The sequence below is a fragment of the Corapipo altera genome, unplaced genomic scaffold, assembly GCF_003945725.1.
Source record: "Corapipo altera isolate COAL_440 unplaced genomic scaffold, ASM394572v1 129632, whole genome shotgun sequence".
Taxonomy (NCBI): domain Eukaryota; kingdom Metazoa; phylum Chordata; class Aves; order Passeriformes; family Pipridae; genus Corapipo; species Corapipo altera.
Genome location: NW_020885433.1, coordinates 1 through 14548, shown reverse-complemented (window position 1 = coordinate 14548; position 14548 = coordinate 1). Strand labels below are relative to the sequence as shown.

General features: G+C 53.6%; 1 protein-coding gene across 1 annotated transcript; it reads right to left on the bottom strand.

The window, feature by feature from the left end:
* Positions 1-553: 553 nt before the first annotated feature.
* LOC113940501 (dysferlin-like) lies at positions 554-14107 on the bottom strand (the record flags this gene model as incomplete). Its single annotated transcript, XM_027631655.1, has 6 exons — positions 554-709; positions 1637-1765; positions 3082-3180; positions 8774-8836; positions 12417-12490; positions 13942-14107. Coding segments are annotated over 6 exons (687 nt in total), but the record flags the coding sequence as incomplete, so codon positions are not given.
* Between the last annotated feature and the right edge of the window lie 441 nt (positions 14108-14548).

Sequence of the window (14548 nt, the reverse complement as noted above, 5' to 3'; positions counted from 1 at the left end):
TTTTTTTCTGGGGGGGGGGCAAAGTGACCCAAAGTGAACAAATAAAATAAAATAAAATAGTATAGAATAAAAATAAAATAAAATAGTGTAGAATAAAATAAAATAAAATAGTATAGAATAGAATAGTGTAGAATAAAATAAAACAGTATAGAATAAAATAAAATAAAACAAAATAAAATAAAATAAAATAATAAAATAAAGACCCAATTTCCTTTTTGCCCTAAATTTTCCTTCCGCACTGGCAAAGGAATTCCTGGGAAAGAGAGAATTTCGTCGCCCTTTGGCACCAAAATCCCCCCAAAAACCCGCTAAAAAGCCAAAACTCCTTTCCACATTTGAACTAATCCTACGGAAAAATCCCCGTGGGAGGAGGAAGAGTTGGCTCTGGCATCCCCAGAGTTCCAACAGAGACAGAAAGGAGGGACAGATCCCAAAATTTTAAGCAGAATCAACAGGTTTTGGTTGATTTTAATCAACCTGTCCCAAGATCCCACCCCCGGAGCCCATTCCCACTGGGATACCGGGATACCGGGATACCGGGATAGCGGGATACCTTCCCGTTGGAGTCTTTGGGCTGCAGGTCGAAGGCCCTGACGATGTAGACCCGGAGCAGACACTCCTGGAGACCCCGCGCCGGGAGCTGCCGGAACTGCCGGGGCGGCGCCGGCACGCGCGGATCCTCGGGAAGGGGGTAGATCCTGAAGGAACCCTGGGAAGGACACGGGAGTTCAGGAGCGATGGGCGTCCCCAGTGGATGGTGGGATGGATCATGGAATCGTGGGATGGGTTGGGTTGGGTTGGGTTGGGAGCGACCTGAAAGGTCGTCTTGGGCCAGTGTGGGAAGAGACACCTCCCGTTATCCCGAGGGCTCCAACCTGGCCTTGGACACTCCCAGGGATCCAGGGGCAGCCACAGCTTCTCTGGGAAACTCATCCCAGGCCCTCACCACCCCCACAGCCAGGAATTCTTCCCAATATCCCACCTAACCCTGCCCTCTGGCAGTTTGAAGCCAGAATGGATTCATGGAATCACGGAATGGGTTGGGATGGGAGAGACCTTAAATCCCATCCAGTTCCACCCAGGGACACCTTCCACTCTCCCAGGTTGCTCCAGCCTGGCCTTGGACACTCCCAGGGATCCAGGGGCAGCCACAGCTTCTCTGGGAAATTCATTCCAGCGCCTCCCCACCCTCACAGCCAGGAATTCCTTCCCAATATCCCATTTAAATCTCCCCTTTTCCAGTGGGAAGCCATTCCCTGTGTCCTGTCCCTCCCTCCCTTGTCCCCAGTCCCTCTCCAGCTCTCCTGGAGCCCCTTTAGGCCCTGCCAGGGGCTCTCAGCTCTCCCTGGAGCCTTCTCTTCTCCAGGGGAACCCCCCCCAGCTCTCCCAGCCTGGCTCCAGAGCAGAGGGGCTCCAGAATCCTGGAATGCTTTGGGTTGGAAGGGATTGTAAATCCCACTGATTCCACCTGGGCAGGGACACCTTCCTCTCTCCCAGGTTGCTCCAACCTATCCTTGGGACTCTCCCAGGGCTGGGGCAACCGCAGCTCCTGTAATTCCCGGAATCCTGGAATGGTTTGGGTTGGAAGGGCCCTCCCAGCCCCCCCCTAATTCCAGGCCTTGGGAGCCGCTCCCACCTTGAACTCCCCCACGACCGAGGGGTCGTCGCTGCAGTCGCGGCTCCGGCCCCGGAGCAGGGGGAAGGTGTGGCAGAAGTCACAGAGGTGCTCGAACTCCTCCAGCTCCTCCAGCTCCGTGTCGTAGACCTGCAGGGAGAGACGGGATGGGGACGAGGCTCCTTCCGACCTCCTCAGGCCCGGGAAAATCCCCCCACAGGGAAAAAAATATCCCGGGATCTCCCGCCCCCGCTGCCCCTCAGGATGGGGATGGAGAGTTTGGTGACCCTACAATAAACACCAGCCCACCACAAAGGGCTCCTCCAGGGTCTCCCACCGGACACATCTTCCCGCCGGGAACGTTTTCCTTAAGGGCAGGAAAGGTCTTGTCCCGTTTTAGCCCTGCTGGGGCCTGTGTGTGAAATCCTGCCCGGTTTTCCTCATTCCCAAACAATTCCCAGGGTGGCCCTTCCCCCACCTCCTCGGTCACTTCCAAAGTGATGATTTCCTGAAGGCAGCAGAGCTTCCGGAGAGGATTTTGCAAAGCAATTTGGATTTTCCAAGTAGGTATTTTTAAAACAATTACATTTATATTTATATATAAAATTATATTTTAAAACAATAATATTTCTATTTATACATAAAATATATTTTAAAACAATAATATTTCTATTTATATTTATACATAAATTATATTTTAAAACAATAATATTTATATATAAATTATATTTTTAACCGGTAATATTTATGTTTATATTTATGGATACACTATATTTTAAAACAATAATATTTATATTTATATATAAATTATATTTTAAAATTATAATATTTATATATAAAATATTTAAAAACAATATTTATATTTATATATAAAATCTATTTTAAAACAATAATACTTTATATTTATATATAAAATACATTTTTAATGATATTTATATATAAATTATATTTTAAATGATAATATTTATATTTATATTTATAATTACATTTTTTAAAACGATAATATTTCTATTTTATATAAATATATTTTGAAACAATAATATTTCTATTTTTATATAAATTATATTTTTAAACAATAATATTTATATTTACATATATAAACTATATTTTAAACAATAATATTTATACACTAAACCAATAATATTTATATTTATATATAAAATTCTATTTTAAACCAATAATATTTATATATATATATATTATTTTAAAAACAATATATATTTTTAAAACAATACTTACCTTTTAAAACAGTATTTAATTTTAAAAAATATATATATTTTTAAAACAATACTAATCTTTAAAGCACTATTTAAAAAACAATACACATTTTAAAACTAACATCCATTTGGAAATATTCCATTTTTTCCCCTGGGTGAAATGTTTCATTTTTTTTCCTAAGCCTAAAAATTCCCCCAAAATTCCGGGAGCGCGAATCCAAGGAGCCGGAAATGCGGGAATCCCCTCACCTTCAGGGTGTCAAAGCCCTTCTCCAGGTAGGAGCCGCATTTTTCCCTCTCTCCTATGGAAGCATAAAACTTGCTCCACCAGTCGATGAATTCTTCCTCCTGCAACAGATCCCGGAGAAAAAAATCCAAGGAAAGATCCCAAATTGCTGGAGCTGAATTCCCACACCGACCCCAACGCCGGGGGTTGGATCCCCCCGGGAGCTCCTCCAGCCCTGATCCCAGGGGATTTGGGGGATTCTCCCGGCCCAAATCCGTGAACCTTCTCCCGGGAGGATGGTTCTCCTTGGGAGGGAGAGCTGGAGTTCCCAGGAAAACAACGGGAGCGTTTTTAGGGAGATTCCGGCCCTTTGGAAGGTGGTTTTCCCGGGATTCTCCGTGCGGGACCACGCAGGGAATGAGACGAATTGGACTCTGGTGCCAAGATTTTTGGGGACAGGGATTGACTTCCTGGTTGTGCCCCAGCACCACCCAACCCCCCCATCCCGACACAGCCTGGGGGGAAGGAAGAAATCCCTCCAATCCAGACATTCCCACGAAAAATGAAGGACAAAAAACCCTCTTCCCACAATATCAGACCAAAAAGCAGGAAAATCCCACCCAGTTTCATCTCCCACCGGGAAGGACCAGTTGCCTCGTTCCCTGTGCAAACCATTCCAGCCCCAAGGATGCTGTTCCAAGGGGAAAACCACGGATTTTCCAAGAATCCCATTTTCTAAATTCCTAAAGCAAAGCCGGAGGGGCTTTGCCTGCAATCCACGAAACATTCCCACGAAACATTCCCACAGAATAATGATGCCTGATTTTAGAAGGCCACACAATTCCAGACCAACGCAGGAACTACACCAGAGGTTTCTTGGAATTCTGTTTGAAGCCAATGGTGTGGGATTTCAACGGGACAGACGTTGGATTTCATGGGAATATCACACAAATTAACTCCTTCTTTTTTTTTTTTTGGAAAATCTTAATTTGCCTTCCATGATTTCCCCCGTTTCAGTGTTTCAAAAGCTCCTCTTGGAGCATCCTGGCTTTCCAGGGACATTCCCCGGGATTCCAAGGAAAGCACTTGGATTCATCCCAGGACTTACCCACGGGATCTTCTGCAGCCCCAAGGAAAGAGAGGGGGGTGAAAGATTTTAGTGGATTTTTACGGATGTCACGACAAAAAAACTGGGAAAAAATTAAAAAAGGGAGGGAAGGGGAGCAGCTGGAATGTTAATAGGGAAGGGTATGAATCCGTGTGGGAATGGGACAGGCAGGGAGAGCAATGGATCCACCACGCCAAGGATGGACTGAGGGATTTCATGGAGCGACCAAGGGGGGCCCAAATCCCCTCCAGGGATCCCAGATTCCCTCTCAGGGATCCCAAATCCCCTCCAGGGATCCCAAATTCCCTCTCAGGGATCCCAAATCCCCTCCAGGGATCCCAAATTCCCTCCCAGGTCTCCCAAATCACCACCAGGGATCTCAAATCCCTTGCAAGTATCCCAAATTCCCTCCAGGTAGTCAAAATTCCCTCCAGGAAGCTAAAATTCCCTCGAGATGCCCAAATCACCTCTGAAAAGCCAAAATTACCTTGGGACACCCAAAATTCCCTCAGGACAGCCCAAATCACCTCCAAGTATCCCAAATTCCTTCCAGGGAGCCAAAACTCACCTTGGGATATCCCAAATCACCTCCAGGTATCCCAAATTCCCTCCAGGGAGCCAAAACTCCCTCCAAGTATCCCCAAATCCCTTCCAGGTAGTCAAAATTCCCCTGGGATAGCCAAAATTCCCTCAGGATATCCCAAATCACCTCCAGTGGTTTATCCTCAACACAGTCCAGAGGGTCTCCAGGTCGGGATCTGTTCCCTGAGCCTGGAGCAGGTGGTTGAGGGACCTCCTGCATTCCCTCTCCAGCTTTTCCATGGATCCCACGGGATCAACCCCCGGGTTGAGCATCACTTGGGGATAAATTTAATCCCAAGGGATCAAAGCCTATAATCTGAGCTTGGAAAGGAGCTGCTCCAGACCTGGAAGTGAGTTATCCAGAGGTTTCCTGCCTCCCCATCCCTGTTCCCTCTCACGGAGCAGGGATCACCACGAGGTGGGCTGGCACCTTTATCCCAATTCTCCCAGGCTGGAATCATGATCCCAAATGTTTCCCTGCTCACTACTGGGATAAAAGTCCAGGCCTTTCCAGCTCCAGGGAGCCCAGCTTTGGAATTCTCTGCTAACACGGGAAAATCCACCTTTAACAAGGGATCAGAGGGATAATCCAGGGTTATTTCACCAGTGGGACCAGTTTAGCAGTTTTCCAGGGAAAGGGAAGCAGGAGAGCCCCTTCCAGGGGGGAATCCCAAAGACAGGAATATCTTAGGGCCAAAAGCTCCCAGAAATACAGAAATTCCAATACTATTATTTTTTAATGCCTTAAATCCCTGGAATTCCCCAGTGGGCTGAAATTCCTGGGATTGTGGTTTGGGCACATCCAGGGCACTCAGGGAATGTGCTGAGCTTCCATGGAGTGGGGAAACCTCTGGGGAATCCTCAGACGTGGCCTTGAGGATCCCTGGATCAGGGCTTGGGATCAGCAAAGCCATTGGCTGCCACTTCCTCATCCCTTGGGATAACAGGGAATGGGGTCGAAGCTCTGCCTGATCCCCCAGTTCTTCCCTCCCTCGGATCCCCAAACCCAGACCTGTGTCACCCCAACGGCTCCAGGGACGTTTTCAATCCCATTTTTTCCCCAATCCCAGGGGGAATTCCCTGGTTTTAACCTCGTTTTGGTCAGGAAGGCTGAGGCACAGGGATTTCCCCCCCCTGCCCAGGGTTCCCTGCGACCACGAGCCCATCCCATGGGATGCATTCCCAAATGGAGATCCCAGGAACCTGGGCTTGTCCAGCACAACCCAACTGTCCCAAAAGTTGCTGGAACGGTTGTTTCAATCTGGAGAAAGACATGGAAAGCTGGGAAATTCCCACACTATGGACAAATCAGCTGCTGGTGGAACTTAATCCTCACCAGCACCTTCCAGGGAAACTGAGGCAGGGCCAGGATCGGGCCCAGGCAGAGCCTGGAGCAGAGCAGCAGTGGGATAACAGGAGCCTCGATCCTTATCCCTGTTCTCCTGCTCACTGTGGCTCTTCCCAGTGGGAATACAGAGAATTACAGCAACAAACCTGCCCAAAGCAGCTGAGCCACCACCTCAGGCTGGGCCTGCTCACCCCTCCCGGCTGGAGGCAGAATTCCTGCTGGGGAAAAGCTCTGGAGCTGGGATGGGATGATCCCTCTGGAAAAGGCCGGGATGTTCGGCTGCCCAGGCCTTTCCCTGGTTCCTCCAGCCCATCCCAGGATCAGCTCTGGGCTGGGCTGGAGGGAGGAGGATTTCTCCCTTCAGGAAGGAATTCCTGCCTGGGAGGGTGGGGAGGCCCTGGAATGGAATTCCCAGAGAAGCTGTGGCTGCCCCTGGATCCCTGGAAGTGTCCCAGGCCAGGTTGGAGCAACCTGGGCTCATGGCAGGTGTCCCTGCCCATGGAACTGGATGGGCTTTAAGATCCCCCCCAAGCCATTCCATGATTCCATGGTGGGAATCCAGCATTCCCTGCGGATTGATCAGGGAGGGCTTTCCCCCCCCCTCGCCAGGGGCTGTCTCCCAGCTGGGAATACAAGGAACAGGGGGAACATTCCGGGAGGCAGCTCTGGCTTGGCAGCCATTCCCAGGAGGAGCCATCCAGCGCCAGGAGCTCTTCCAAGGGCCGGTAACTGGAGAAGCCGTGAAATGTGTGCTGGGCTCTGCAGGGAGCAAAGCCAGCAAACAACCAATTATCCCAAATCACTCCCAGGTTTGGGCTCCGTGGATTCGGCTCCGCTGGGCTCCGTTCCCGTGTCCTTCCCTGGGATATTTGTGTGGGACGAGGAACGCTCAGCCGGAGGGACGGGGGAGGCACCGCGGGGAAAGGACCTTGGAGTGATTCCCAGGGGGAATGGGAGCCTCCTCCTTGGAGTCCCACGGCTCAGGGGTGTCTTAGGGCTCCTCCTGAGCTCCTCTCCTCTGGGAGATGCCCGAGAATCATGGAATCATGGAATGGGTTGGGTTGGGAGGGACCTGAAAGCTCATCCAGTTCCACAGGCAGGGACACCTTCCACTCTCCCAGGTTGCTCCAACCTGGCCTTGGACACTCCCAGGGATCCAGGGGCAACCACAGCTTCTCTGGGAAATTCATTCCAGGGCCTCCCAATCCTCCCAGCCAGGAATTCCTTCCCCATATCCCATCCCTCCCTCTGGCAGAGGGAAACCATCCTTTGCCATTAACACCACAGTGGGAGGCAGATCCTGGGAAAATCCAGGACCCCCTTCCCAGACTCCACACTGGGCTGGAACTTTTGGGTTGGAAAAGCCTTTTTTCCTAATATTTCCTTCCCAGCTGCCGCCCCTGCCCCTCATCCCACAGCTCCTGCTTTCCTGGGAAGCTCCAAAGCTCTGAAGGAGCAGGAGGTGGGACAGGGACGTTCATGGCCCAACTCCATGACCAGCTTCCCAAACCAGGATGGTTTTCCCAAGGGAACATCCACACCTCCCTGCAAAGTGGGGTTTGCTACATCACATCCCATCATCCTGTAGGATCCTGGGGAAAACCAGGACAAGGGGTCTATTCCTGCCTCCCACTCTGCTGCTTTTATTTTAAATTAACAATTTGCAGCTTTTCTCCTCCTTTTTTATCCCCCCCCCCCCCATTTTATGGGAACTAAACCAAACCCACGCTCCTGTAAATTCCAAATGCTGATGGACAGGGCTGGGGAAGGGATTCATGGAGGGTTTGTGTGCACTGTTGGGATCCCAGCACTGTCACTCATCCATCCTCTCCATGGGACACACAAACCACCCCAGGGGGCAACATTTGGGTCCAGAGGTGCTGCAGAGACACAGGGAGAGCCAAACCAGAACTGGGATAGATGGAATACTGGGAAAGAATTCCAGCCTGTAAGGGTGGGAAGGCCCTGGCACAGGTTGCCCAGAGAAGCTGGATGAGGGTAATTAAAGAATCCTGGAATGGTTTGAGTGGGAAGGGACATTTGAGCCCATCCAGTCCCACCCTGTGCCATGGGCAGGGACACCTTCCACTATCCCAGGTCACTCCAACCTGGCCTTGGGCACTTCCAGGGATCCAGGGACAGCCACAGCTTCTCTGGGAAATTTATTCCAGGGCCTCATCACCCTCCCAGCCAGGAATTCCTGCCCAATATCCCACCTATCCCTGCCCTCTGGCACTGGGAAGCCATTCCCTGTGTCCTGTCCCTCCACCCTTGTCCCCAGTCCCTCTCCAGCTCTCCTGGAGCCCCTTTAGGCCCCCCAAGGGGTTCTCAGCTCTCCTTGGAGCCTTCCCTTCTCCGGGCTGAACAATCCCAGCTTTCCCAGCCTTTCCTCCCAGCAGAGCTGCTCCATCCCTCTGCTCATCCAGGTGCCCCCTCTGGACTCTCTCCAACAGCTCCACATCCTTCCTGCTCCAGAGCAGGACCCGGGATTCCTCCCCAGCCCCACCTCCTTCCCTTGGCCAGGAAGGGAAAACCATTCCCCATGGAACCGCCACCTTGCCGAGCAGCAAGGGGGTCTTTCCCAGTAGGAAATGCCTCTTTCCCATCTCCACCTGCCCACCAATCCCAGAGAAAAGCCCTCAAGGAAGCCGTGAATTGGAAGTGAAGCGATACCTACAGGAGGCGGGGCCCCGGCAGGAGGGAGGGTAATTAGTGCAGAGCTGGTCACACCCTCGGCAAGCTACAAATCAAAAGGATCCGTTAGCCATGGAATTAGAGGGATAAGGGGGAGCACACATCGGCAAAAGCACCACTGGGGAGAAATCAAAGCAATTAATCCAAGGAAATCCGCCCCGGGGACGAGGGTGAGGCCTCCCGGGACGAGGCAGCCTCGGCAGGGTTTGGGTTTTTAGGGATGTTCAGCAAACTGGACATGGTTACAGGGAGTGGATGGGATGTTAAAGGGGGAAATGTGGGATGGAAAAGCTGTTAATGCTTTCCAGTGGAGCAGGGAATCTCCCCGGGCACAGCGGGGCACGTTCATCCCGGGAGCCCGGGAGGGGTTTAACGGGATCAGCAAAGCTCGGGACCAAGGCCCAGCTCCAAGCTCAGCCTGCCCTGGGCGGCCCAAGAGCTGCCATCCCTGCCCTGGGCACCAAGATCTGCTCCTGCTTCCCAAGGGTTGGTCCCTTGGAGGTGGGAGAGGGGGACATTCCCTGAGCCTGAGGAGCATTCCCTGAGCCTCTCCCCCAAGACGCTGCTCTGAGCCCCACCCTGGACCTGAAACCAGCTGAAAACACCCCATTCCCAGCTGCTCCACAGGGAAAACATTCCCTGAGGCTCAGCTCCAACCAGGACACCCCCCCAGCTCTGGGAGGCTGCTGGGAACGGCCCCTCCATGATTTATCCATGAGCAGAAGGACAAACTCCTGCTCATCCCTTGGGGCTGCACATGGACACACCATGGATGTCCTTCCCGAGCTGCTTCCCAGGGGAATGACCCCCTGGAGAACAGGGAATGCAGAGCAGGCAGGACTCCAGCCCTTCCAAAACCCCACTCCGGGTCAATCTCCCAAACTGGAAGGGATCAGCCTGGAAAAGCAGCTTTTCCATGGGTTTGGGGAGGTTTTTCCATCCCTCTGGATGACCACGGTGTGGTTCACGTGCACATCAAGTGCTCTGAACTCCAGATGAACTCCTCTTCCCCCCTGGATGGGATGGCCAACACTCCCCAGCCCTGGAGCAGGGGGGATTCACCTCTGCTTGTTTTCCCCGTTCCCGAGGAGGACAACAGAGGGATCCTTTGTTCCCAACATCCATCGGAGCAGGGACCAAGGCCAGGCCTGGCAAAGAGGGAGAAGAGCTCTGGAGCCACCCACTGAAGCACAGCCCTGCACAATCCTGGCTCCTGCTTCCAAGGTCACGGCTGGGAGAGCCTTGGGAATGGGCTCCTGGCCAGGGATCCGTCCCTCTTTCCCAAGGAGAAGGAGCAGGATGGTCTCTGCAGGCTGGGAGTGCTCCTGGACCCCTCAGATCTGTCCCCCAAACGGGAGCAGGGCGGGGTGAGAGGACCCTGATGATCCACCCACATCCCAACCCTGTCCCCCTCCAGGGCAGGAACAGCTTCCAGTGCCAGGATTCAGGGGTCAGGGAGGGAGAAGGTGGGAATTTTGGTTTGGCTTTCCAGGAACAAGCTCCCTCCTCTCCCAAAACAAAAAGGGAAAGACAAACAAACAAACAGAGGAGGACAAACGTGGGGTCAAAGTGAACAACTTCAGCTCAGGGCAGGGGTTGTTTGGGAAATGTTTGTTCCCATAAAACATCATCCAAATCTTCCCCTCTGGAAGGGCTGGAGCGGAGGGGTTTGGCTTTGCCACGTCCCTCTCCCCCTTTTCCCCCCATTTCAACTGTTCCCTGAATCTGATGTGAGTTGGGAGATGTTTTTCCATCGGCTTTAAACCACCCCAAGGAACGATGTATGGATTGCAAACCTCTCTCCTGCCCCTTCCTCTGGGATCTCTGCAGCTCCTGTGCTGATTCCCTGTTCCTGGGAGCAGCCCCTGGAGCTCCAAATGCTGGGAACATCTGTACAGAGGGGGGGTTGTGTCCCTATCCAGGGGTTTCATCCCCCAAAAGCTGATGGGAGCAGGGTTGGTCTCATCCCCATGAAATCCCTGTGAGGTTTTGGGTGGGAGATCCCAGGGATTCCCCAGGGATTCCCAGAGGGAAGGGCTGAGCTGCTCCAGCTCTCCCAGCTCCAGGAGTGTCACAGGAAAGGTGCACATGACTACTGTTGTCCTGAAGGATTTTTGGGAAGAAAGCCCTGCCTGTGGGTCCCAGAATCATGGAATCAGGGAATGGGTTGGGTTGGGAAAGACCTTAGAGACCATCCAGTGCCACCCCTGCCATGGGCAGGGACACCTTCCACTAGCCCAGGTTGCTCCAAGCCCTGTCCAGCCTGGCCTTGGACACTCCCAGGGATGGGGACTTGGAGTGGGAGCACCAGCCTGGGGGTGGGATAAGTGGCCAGGACAGGGCCAGTCCAGGCTGGAGTCCCACAGCCACGGGATTTGCTGGGAACTGGTCAAAATCTTCATTCCCAGCCCGATTTGGGATCCCCAGGCTGAGCCCACCTTGGGACATGCCCACGGGGATCCAATGGCACCACGGAATCCTTGGGAACAGAAACGCTGGGGAGCCACCAAGGGGATGGACAAGGAGCAGGATTGATGCCCAAGTGTCACATCTTCCTGCCCACCCCTGGAAGTGCCCAAGGCCAGGAAAGGCCCAAAGCTCAGGCTCTTCCAGCCCGAGGTTCCCTGTGGCACCTCCAGCCTTTGGAACGGGGGGAAAGGCAATTCCAGCACGTGCCCAGGACACCAAAGGGACAGGAGACCATGGGAAGCTGCACCAAACGTTCCTGGCACCACTCCCAGCTGCTCCTGGGCCACCAGGATCACCTGTGGATCAGCCATGGATCAGCCATGGATCTGCCCAGCTCGGCACAGACAGGGCTGTCCCAGAGGGGACACATCTGCTGGGGCAGGAACACAGGGATTACGGGAATGGGAAGCTCCAGGGAGGAGAACAGCAGCTCCAGGGGCGTGTCCAGCCTGATCCACCCACGAGGGACAGCTGAGATCCCTCAAACTCACGGCACAGGGAGCTTGGAACACCCCTCTCCTTCCCTGCCCAAGCTGGATTGTGGATCCTGCAATCCCAGTCCCACCAGGCCCCTCTGCAGAGGGACTGGAGCTGCTGGAAGCAGCAACGGGGTTTGGAAGCAGCAAAGGAACCTTCAAAGAGGAAAACTGGGAAAAGGAGACCTGACGTGGGGTGAGGATGATGGAACCTCGGGGAATCTTTGCTTCCAGCCTGGCCTTGGGAAATCTGTCCCATCTCCCAGCACCAGTTCACCTCCCAGTGCTGGGATAAATCCCGCCAAGGGATTAATTATCCCTCCCATCCCTTCTTTGGGACGGTGCCTGTCCTTCCCAAAGGGTGACTTCAGACCTTGTCCAGCCTCAAACCAAACCCCACAGTGAGGAGGAGATGCCAAAAGAAGAACCTGGTGTGCAGAGAGTCCCTTGTCCTCTCCCAGAAGAGCCAACCCAGCCCCTGACACCGAAAGCAGGGAAGGAGGAGGAGTTTGGGGATGTGCAGGTGGAGGAGGAAGGGGATGAGAACACGGGTGGAAGCTCGAAAGGGAGGGAGAGAACCAGCCGTGGCCTCCCAGGGCATCACTTCAGCCCTCCAGCCTCCCAGGGTCCCCCAGAGCACCCAGAGGATCCCGTTGTGCCCCCCTGCCCTGTTTTCCATACCTGGACGGGGAGCAGGGGCTCCTTGTCGTCGATGTCGATGAGGATGTCGTCCCCGGGCGTGAGGCTCACGTCGTCTGCAGGGAGGGCACGGCATGGCAGGGCAGCCAGGGGCACCCAGAGCCTGGGGGTGACACCCTGCACCCCACCCAGAGCCCTCACACCACCCACGGCTCGTGTCCCTGATCCCAACCCCACCCAGAGTGCTCACACCACCCACAGCTCCTGTCCATGATCCCAACCCCATCCAGAGCCCTCACACCACCCAAAAATTCATCTTCATGATCCCAACCTCTCCCAGAGCCCTCACACCACCCACGGCTTGTGTCCCTGATCCCAAACTCACCACGAGCCCTCACACCACCCACGGCTCTTGTCCCTGATCCCCACCCAGAGCCCTCACACCACCCAAAAATTCATCTTTATGATCCCAACCCCATCCAGACCCTTCACACCACCCATGGCTCGTGTTCCCGATCCCAACCCCACCCACAGCCTTGGGGTGACACCCTGGACCCCACCCAGAGCCATCACACCACTCACAGCTCGTGTCCCTGATCCCAACCTCATCCAGACCCTTCACACCCCCCCCAGCTCATATCCCTGATCCCAACCTCTCCCAGAGCCCTCACACCACCCAAAAATTCATCTTCATGATCCCAACCTCTCCCAGACCCTTCACACCACCCACGGCTCATGTCCCTGATCCCAACCACATCTTCATAATCTCAGCCTTGTCCGGGCCCTCCACAGAACCCAAAAACTCATCCTCACGATCCCAACCTCATCTAGACCCTTCACACCACCCACAGCTCATGTCCATGATCCCAACCTCTCCCAGACCCTTCACACCACCCACGTCTCCTGTCCCTGATCCCAACCTCTCCCAGAGCCCTCACACCACCCACAGTTCATGTCCCTGATCCCAACCTCTCCCAGACCCTTCACACCACCCACGTCTCCTGTCCCTGATCCCAACCTCTCCCAGAGTCCTCACATCACACACAGCTCGTGTCCCTGATCCCAACCTCATCCAGACCCTTCACATCACCCAAAGTTCATCTTCCTGCAGGTTGACCAGCCTGGCCCAAGGGCAGCCCATCCCACCAGCCAGTCCCAGAGCTAAACTCATCCTTGGCACCTCCTGGGGTTTTTGGATCATGACTAGAGCTGGGCTGAGCTCAAAGCAACGTGACCCACTCCAGGAGAGCGACCCACGGCTCCTCCTGGAGAAGGGAGGGCTCCAGGAAGGCTTGGACAAGGACATGGAGTGACAGGACAAGAGGGAATGGATTGAGCCAAGGGAGGGCAGGGTTAGGTGGGATATTGGGAAGGAATTCCTCCCTGTGAGGGTTGGGAGGGGCTGGGATAGAATTCCCAGAGAAGCTGTGGCTGCCCCTGGATCCCTGGAAGTGTCCAAGGCCAGGCTGGAGCAAACTGGGCTGGTGGGAGGTGTCCCTGGGCGGGTCCCTCCCCACACACCCCGTTCCCTGCTCCACGAGGATCCCGGTGCCAGCCCATCCCGTACCTCCGTGCCCGGGGGGCCGGGCGGTGTCCTGGCCGGAGGGATCCCATCGGAAGGGCTCCAGGGAGCGCACGGAGCACTGTCCCACCACGGGCCGGCGCCCGAAGGGACGGTTGTCCAGGACCTTGATGACGATGGGGGGGCTGTAGAGGCTCTCCTTGGGCAGGCGCTGCGGGAACAGGGGGGGGTCAGGACACGGGGCAGGGGGGCAGAGCTGCTGCACCACCCCACAGAGAACGGGGGCAGAACCAACTGCACCACAAGGGGCTTTGTTATGGGGCTCCCTTCACCAGAATAATCCATTTCTGTGAACTTCGGGGTCCTTCACCACAAGATTCATTTCTATGGGACCTCCACGTCCTTCACCAGAAAATCCACTTTTATGGGACTCTGAGGTTCTCCACCATAAGATTCATTTTTGTGGGGCTCCAGGTCCTTCGCTAAAAGATTAATTTTAATGGTGCCCCCAGGTCCTTCACCATAAGGTTAATTATTATGGGACTTTGACAACCTTCACCATAAGGTGCATTTTTATGGAGCTCTGAGGTCCTTTCACCACGAGGTGCATTTTTATGGGACTTTAAGGTCATTCACCATAAAATCCACTTTA